This window comes from Brassica oleracea, unplaced genomic scaffold, assembly GCF_000695525.1.
Source record: "Brassica oleracea var. oleracea cultivar TO1000 unplaced genomic scaffold, BOL UnpScaffold00853, whole genome shotgun sequence".
Taxonomy (NCBI): Eukaryota; Viridiplantae; Streptophyta; class Magnoliopsida; order Brassicales; family Brassicaceae; genus Brassica; species Brassica oleracea.
The window spans coordinates 3,616-11,723 of NW_013617481.1; the positions used below are offsets into that span (position 1 = coordinate 3,616).

At 41.8% G+C, this 8,108-nt stretch overlaps 1 protein-coding gene and 1 long non-coding RNA gene across 2 annotated transcripts; one reads left to right on the forward strand and one right to left on the reverse strand.

Annotated features, from left to right (window-relative positions):
• Positions 1 to 336: 336 nt before the first annotated feature.
• Positions 337 to 1,603, reverse strand: LOC106320228. The gene is made up of 2 exons (XM_013758597.1): positions 1,304 to 1,603; positions 337 to 1,251 (listed from the first exon to the last, which is right to left on the reverse strand). Exons 1-2 carry the CDS (start codon positions 1,601 to 1,603, stop codon positions 337 to 339), a joined length of 1,215 nt encoding a protein of 404 aa, XP_013614051.1.
• A 1,047-nt stretch (positions 1,604 to 2,650) lies between these two features.
• On the forward strand, positions 2,651 to 4,298 carry LOC106320226. Its single transcript, XR_001265722.1, has 3 exons — positions 2,651 to 3,090; positions 3,169 to 3,993; positions 4,193 to 4,298. It is a non-coding gene; the product is annotated as an uncharacterized LOC106320226 (long non-coding RNA).
• Positions 4,299 to 8,108: the final 3,810 nt, after the last annotated feature.

The following is an 8,108-nucleotide window of genomic DNA, read 5'->3' on the forward strand; positions in this document are numbered from 1 at the left end:
CGCCGCTCTTTCCGAGTATAACTGATACATCTCGATGAATACCAACAGCTCCAAATCTCTCTGCGCCGGCAAAAGAAATAAGATGTCTTCAACTTGACTTAACTTTGTTAAAAAGACGCTTGGCCGCTACAGACACTCCGAACTATGTGAATCTCCCATGTCAAATAAGGTGGAAGCTCTTACACTCGACCGAAACTGATCTTACAAATTTGTTTTTTTTTTTAAACACATGATAACCATAGAAGACATCATGCACACACATACACCATAAACTACCAAGGTGAAAGATACATACCATCAATCGGCTCGACCCTCGTTGCCTCCTGCAGCAAATCTTCATGGGACGATGGCCGGACGCTTAGCCGGCGGTGGAAGTGTAGTATGTACCCTCGTTGGACACTCTCTGAAATAATGACCCGTCTGACCACAATTAAAGCAACTACCAGGTCCCGTTGCTGGAGATGCATTCTGCCCAGTACCCTGACCATCGGCTGGTCTGCTCCGACAATACTTGGAAACATGTCCCATCCTTCCACAACTAAAACACTGGACGCATTCTCCAAAATGGTGGCGATGGCACTTGTCGCAACTAGGTGCTCCTAACTGTTCCCATGTTCTCTTTTGTGGCTCTGAACTCTCTCCCGACTTAGGTTGAGTTGCTTTGGAGTATTTCTGCTCCTTAGCAATACATGCCTCTTGCACATCAGCTTTTTCTACCAGATCCTCCAAGCTGGTGTAAGTAACCATACTGCACCTTCCGCGGAGATCAACTCGCATCCCATCTAAGAACCTCCTGATCAAGTCCTCTGCATCGAAATTATTACCAGCAAACAAGCGGAGTTGGCAAAACTCTCGCTCGTACTCCCTGACACTCCTAGTACCCTGCCTCAAATGCTCAAAAGCATTCTTCTCCTGGTGCAACGCTTCTCTGGGAAAGTACTTCTTGTCGAATGCAATGAGGAAATCCTCATAAGTCATGTCGCCATCATGCATCAATCGCACTCCATCCCACCATACTAATGCATCCCCACGCAGATACAACTCTGCAATACTAAGGCAAAGGTGCACTGGACAATTGATAGTCTGCAGACACGTGGCCAGCCTATGCTTCCAATTATAGGCCTCTACAGGATATACTGTTCCCCCAAAAGTCTCCAAATCCACAGATTTCATCTGTCTCATCACTCGCATAAGCGTCTCATCAACCTCGGGAACTTGCCCTGGAAGGACAGGTGGTGGTGGTGGTGGAGCCTGAAAAACCCCTGGAACATGCTGGATAGGGGGCCTGCTGCTGTCCCTGAACCTGAACTGGTGGAACCGGCTGAATAGGGGGCTGCTGATGCCCATGAACCTGAACTGGCGGAATCTGCTGACCCTGCTGAGCTGCAGCCATCTGCCTAACCACTTCTTGTGCAGCTACTCTAGCAGCCTCCTGGACAGCTTGCTGGACTGCCTCCTGTGCGGCCTGTCTGGCAGCATCCTGCACCATCTGCCTAAGGGCATCCTGATCAATCGGTGGAACTAGTGGCGGCACATGCTCATCTCCACCCTCTCGAGAAGCACTAGCAGCCTGAGTGCGAAAAACTCTCTTACGCGGCGGCATCTGAAAGAAATAGTAACTCAATTAACTTCTGCCGAAACCGAACACCAACGATTCAAGACATAATGCCAAACATAAAGGTGCTATTTACTTTTATTTTTAAAATCCCCATATTCCCATAAATATTTTAAAAATCGTCTAAAAACCAATTAAATCTGAGTCCCACAAATCGCCATCCCGGGTCAGAGCCGGGACGGAACTCCGCTCTTATACCAAATTGTAACACCCGTATTTTCCGAAATAACTTAAATAAATAAAAAGTCTGAAATCTCCATTTATTACTTCTCAAAAGTCAACTTCAAAGTTGTAAATCAAAATAACATAATAAATCTCGTAAATATCGATAAAAACATAAAAACTGCAAGTCTGAAAAAGAAATAAATAAAACTCTCAAAGCACCAGTCCGATAGTAATCACTCATGCTCGTCAGTCTCACCTGAAAGGGGAAAGAAAGGAGGGGTGAGTAACAGGGGAGTTACTCCGTGAGGTATGAGATGTTAAACCGCAAACCGCTGACTCAGTACATAGCACTACGACCATGTAGGCCTAGCTCTAGCATGAAACAAACACAGTGTCTAATACACCACATAAAACATCCAGTGCGCTGATAGTACATGCTACTCTATGCAACATTTCCTCATAAGGATATATGTATATCTCCAGGCGTACAGTAATCCATCTCTGTACTCCCAGAATCTGCGCGTCGGCGACTGATACAAACGTCTTTGTACCCCCGTAATCTCACTGCTCGTCGGCGGCTTACCCAAACGTCTTTGTGCACCCGCAATCACACTGCTCGTCGGCGGCTTACACAAATGTCTTTGTTCACCCGCAATCACACTGCTTATCGGCGGCTTAGACACAATTGATGGTAAGTTCGGTTTAATTATAATTCAAATTAATGAATTAAAAACTGGTTCGCATAACCGGGTCGTTACATAATGTTTTAACACCCAACTAATCTTTCTCAGGGCCGGCTTTGACACTCGATAGATCTTGGGACAAAATTTTAAAATAGGCCCTCCAACATATGAAAACATACTACTTATAAAACTCTTACTACAAATAAAATACTAAACAACAAATTTGTCCATTAATATTTTTTTCTTATCAAAAATTTACCCATAGAACATTTCTGAAATCTTATTATATAAAGTTGTGTTTATTCACTCCAGAGGCTGCCACATAAAATTCCATCTAGGAAAGTCGAGCTCTCTCGCGCTGACATGTGTCCCGTCCGTACAAAACGCAGCACTTCATTTACACTGGTTTGATGGGCTTTTATCTGATCCTTGTGTGTTTTCGTTTTGGGCTCTAGAAATAAAATATTTTTGCGGCCAGAGATGATGTATTTGTGCGTAACTTTAATTCTAACGAAACGAAGAGAAGGAGATTGTCTCTCCCCTTTGATCGATGGTGGTGACGCCTGTGCTTCTTCGCACTATCTGAAACGGTCTGATTTATGGCGGTGAACCTGCGACTATAAAAAGGTTAGATATCCTCCTCTCAAAATAATCTTCTCAATCTGATTAACTTACGAAGTTCTCCACTTATCTTATTCGTCTCAGCGACTTTGACGCCTGCCATGGCAACCCGCGACTTCGCTTGTCATCTCTGACGCGGATGCTATTGATCTCCGGTTGGGATTGCCTCCCTCCATCGTCGTGTCTAAGCTTCCTCCGCCGCGTGAGCGACGTTCATCTTTTCACTACCGTGACCTTTAAAGCTCACGATGAACAGCCATCTCAGCTCCCAAACTCGTCGATCTCACCTCAAATTGCAGAGGATGTGAAGCTGAGATTTATTCTTCATCAGGCGACGAGCCTAATCCTCTGAAGAGCTTGAGATCGACTGATATAAAAAAAAATAGTTTACATCCCTTGTCTTTTGTTTTTACTCTATCTGATAAACTATTTAAGTTACACATATTTGCAGTTTGGTCCTTTCTCTTTTGATTCTTGAGCGTGAGCTTCGCCTTCTCCTTTGTCTTGGTGCTTCTCCGAGAGTCTCTGCTTTTTGATCGGTCCCGTTGCGGCGAAGAAATACACCGCCGCCGGAAGTTTGAAATCGAAGAATCCGACCGGATCTAAATCGAGTATAAGCTCTTTCGAGGATGATGATGATGTGGGTGATAGGGGTTTGTGGTGAGGAAGAATCGGAGAGTGGAGGATGTGGATCTGAGTGGAGGTGAAAGATCTTCGTGTAGGGAGCTGGCGAGAGCGATTTTGAAATTGGGAGAGGTGTACGAGAGGATTGAAGGGGCGAAGCAGAGGATGATGATTGAGTTGGATAAGCCGATGATGGAAGCTGCCAAGGAGCTTGAGTTGTAACGGAAGAATATTTTGATGGATATGTAAGATCCAAGCTTGGCAAGCGTAGAGTTGCTGCTTCATGTAAAAATATAAATTTTCTTTGTCTCTGCTTAGCAACTTGTGAATATATGTAAAGTTTTGATTTTTATGTGCTTTTATATATTGAAACTTAAGCTTGTGAGATTTCTGACTGTTGATTTGGAGCCATATCTTTGAGCTTCTACTCAATTGAGTTACTGAAAACTTGAATTGTGCTTTTTTTGTTGATGTTCTTGTGTAGGTAAGAAGTTGTAGGGATTAGATTGTGGAGAAGCTATACTGTGGTGGACAAGGAGCACTGGTTGGATCTGAGACCTCATTCGGAATTAAAGAAACTGTTATTTATTTATTTTTTGACGAACGAAACTGTTATTATTCTTTCTCACTAAGTTATAAATTAGAGCAATGTTTTTTCTCTTTTGTTTACTTCTCTTCTATAAAGTACGTTGGTACCAAAGAACCTCATATAAACTAAACAAATACTAAAATTCATATGAGGCTTTTAGTATTTATGAGGTTCTTTGACCAATCTGAATAAACCAAGATGCAATCAATTTCTTAAAACCGGCCAAACAGATATCAATTTGGGAAAGTTTCCAACCAATTCGATTTGGTCCGGTCCAAACCTATCTATGGGAACCAGGAGATACTCTAGACCATTCAGAAGACATCCAAGACGTCCTTAGCTACACCAGCATCCAGAGGATCAGGCGGATTCTCTTTACCATCAAATTTCCTTATTTGGATGCGTTCACACCATTTACTTGCAAGGAAAGTCTTCATCGGCTTATGGCAAAGGAGCAACGACCATATTCTTCATCAAAGCCATTCAGAGACATATCAAGAAGACTTCTTGACCGTTGCTACCTCCAGAAGCTGTCCAGATACAAAGGCTCCACAAGTTTCCTTTTGGCTCAAGAGCAAATCAAGCCTAACGGCTACATTCCATGGAGCCATCAAAGCTTTGCTTCCAAAACTTTTACTTCAAGTTTATTTCTTTCATTTTATCATTTTATGACTGTTAGAGTCTGTCATTATCGAGCCTATATAAGCTCAAGTCATTTGTCTTTGTAAATCACCCCCATTTTGAAAGTAATAAGAATTATTCAGTTTTTCTAGTTTTATCAAAACTATTGTTCTAAGTCTTTTGAGTGTGTGTGAAGCACCTCCAAAGCATCTTGACTTATCAAGCCTCCTTTCCATAGAGTCTTGTGGCGTCCTCAATCCACCATCACTTCCATCCCATTTGTTTTCCAAGCTTGAGAGTGATATACATCGAGCAAGCAAAGCACCATCTCGATCCACTTCAATCATCAACTGATTAGGCTGAGAGTGTCACACGACCAGCAGCCTAATTCCATCATATCCCATCTTTTCAACTGTCTTATTTTATCATTCATAAGCATTTCATTCATTTTTGTTTGCATTTGTTTCAGGTACAACTAGCATTCCATTCATATCTCCCACCCGATCATATATTTGGTCGATCCATCAAGCTTCCATCATCCATCTTTCCAACCCTGATTTCCAGCCTGCAACATTTGGTATCAGGGCTCAAGCTCCTGAATCAGGTTATCATATCCTTTCATCATTCATATTTGCTTGCATTTGTTTTTTCCATCCATAAATCGAAAACTCCATAAAAACTGTTTCTTTTGTTTCAAGTTTTGTTTCTACATATTTTTGTTCTTGCTGTTCATCATATTTTAAAACCACGAAAAAGAAAGGAAAAAACTGCAAAACGTGGAGAGCTCTTAAAGAAGTCATGAGATATGAGTTTTCACCAGAGTTTACAAGTTATGAAATCCAAGAACTATACCCAAGGAGGTATCTAACTCATGGTTCCAAAGAAGCAAGAAAAGTTGTAGCACAAGAAGGTCAAAGAGTCTTTCCTAAAGAAGACAACTTTCAGCCAAACCAGGGGCACGCCATTGTCCATTTCTTAGATCAGAAGAGTGACATCCCAAAGGCCATGAAGATGAGTAAAAGTGTCGGCCAAAACACTTTGATCAGGTCCAAAGGAAAACCAGAGCAAGCTATTGTCCAAGTAAAGGCTAAGGTAAGTCCTATACTTGATAAATCTTTTCATGAATCATCTACCACTTGTATGATGCACTTGTCTTTGTCCAAGAGTGTTATTACAGGTATTAAAGAACCTACATCCCACGGAGATGACACACCAAGAGAAAACCTTCTAATGGATCAGAAGGACAAGCAATCCAAGTTGTTTAAAGAAGCAAAACCAGTAACCAAAGTATCAAACCAAGGTAAGTGTCTAACATCACTTTTAGATACTGGTTTAAACGTGTATATTCTTGGTACAGCGATACCATATGAGAGCCATATGCTTACTGAACTCACAAGGGCCGACCCAGAACATGAGCTCAATCAAAATCCACACCACAAGTAGAAACCGAAATCTGAACAAAGAATTGTTCAAGTGCCCAAACCTGAGGTAACTTTCACTCTAGATCATCATGATATTACTAATCCCATGACATGATTGATATGCTTGTCTTGTCCAAGAGGAAGTGAAATAGTTACAGGAAACCAAGGTGGGAACAAGCCAAATAAAGAACAAGAAGTTCTTACGGCCATAGCTGACATTAAGGTTTATTGTTCTTTGTTTTCTTCAGTTTATAAATCCCTCTACTTTGGTATAATAAACTTGTCTTTGCCAAGATGTTTTTATCCAGGGATAAGCCAAAAAGAACATGAAAACCGAGCTGGGGTATCAAAAGAAGGCTGCAAAGAAGAAAGCTTCAAAGAAATCCCATCGGATAATCTTTTGTTACTAGGAGAATCAACCCCAAAGATGGTCAGAAACGAGGCTACTAAGAGTGTGAAGGACCATCAAATCAAGAAGATATGAAATGAAAATGTCCAGGATAGAGGCGTGATCATTTCCCATCTGTTCAAATAAGAGCCACCCGACGCACAATCCATCCCCAAACCGAAACAAAACCGAGGTAAGACTTTGGAATCCCAAAAGAGAATGAAAGCTGACTTTCTCTATTTTGGTGCAGTATATCCAGTTTCGAGGTCGAAACTTTATCAAGGGGCAGGGTATGATGCGGTCATCAAATCAGCAGCTCGACCAGAGTGTCACCAAACCATCCAAACCGACCACTATGGAGATACCAGCGACAGAGGTTCAGTACAAGGAGAATATCTCAACAACCAGAAGGTCTTTTTCCATGAATCTAATTTTAAAAGAAGGCTAACTCATCAAGAAATAAATGAGGCTTGGAATTACAAAAAAAAACGATTCACGGAGGAAGAAGTTATGAATTTTACAACCCGGAGGTTCCCCAACCCGTCTAGTTGCGAGTATCAGCCATTAGAAGTGGATTTCAGCCCAACCATGAAGCGGCCTTCTCCAGAATCAAACATGAGCTTCAAGTTTAATGTCGTATATTTCCAGTAAGCCTGAAATCAGAAGAATTAGAAAAGGAAAAACCAAGATGCAATCAATTTCCCAAAACCGGCCAAACCGACATCAATTTGGGAAAGTTTCCAAGCAATTCAATTTGGGCCGACCCAAACCTATCTATGGGGGAACCAGGAGATACTCTAGAAAATTCAGAAGACATCCAAGACATCCTTAGCTGCACTAGCATCCAGAGGATCAGACGGATTCTCTTTACCATCAACTTTCCTTATTTAGATGCGTTCACACCATTTACTTGCAAGGAAAGTCTTCATCAGCTTATGGCAAAGGAGCAACGGCCATATTCTTCATCAAAGCCATTCAGAGACATATCAGGAAGACTTCTTGACCAGGGGCAGACGCAGTAAGGGTTGTGCGGGGTCACGTGCCCCCGTCTCATTCTTAATTTTCTTTGAGCAATTAAAGTTAATCAAAGCCAGGGCCCCCATCTAAATATAAAATATAGTGAAAAAAATTTATGTGCCCCCGGTTAAATGCAGTTCTAGATCCGCCACTGTTCTTGACCGTGGCTAGCTCCAGAAGCTGTCCTGATACAAAGGCTCCACAAGTTTCTTTTTGGCTCAATAGCAAATCAAGCCTAACAGATATATTCCATGGAGCCATCAAAGCTTTGCTTCCAAAACTTTTATTTCAAGTTTATTTCTTTCCTTTTATCATTTTATGACTGTTAGATTCTGTCATTGTCGAGCCTATATAAGCTCAAGTC

Excerpts from the sequence above, each read along its gene's own strand:
- LOC106320228 (XM_013758597.1), bottom strand. The coding sequence starts at position 1,603 with ATGCCGCCGCGTAAGAGAGTTTTTCGCACTCAGGCTGCTAGTGCTTCT. Across the intron at positions 1,252-1,303 it reads AGCCGGTTCCACCAGTTCAG|GCTCCACCACCACCACCACC; the intron begins GTTCAGGGACAG and ends GGGGTTTTTCAG.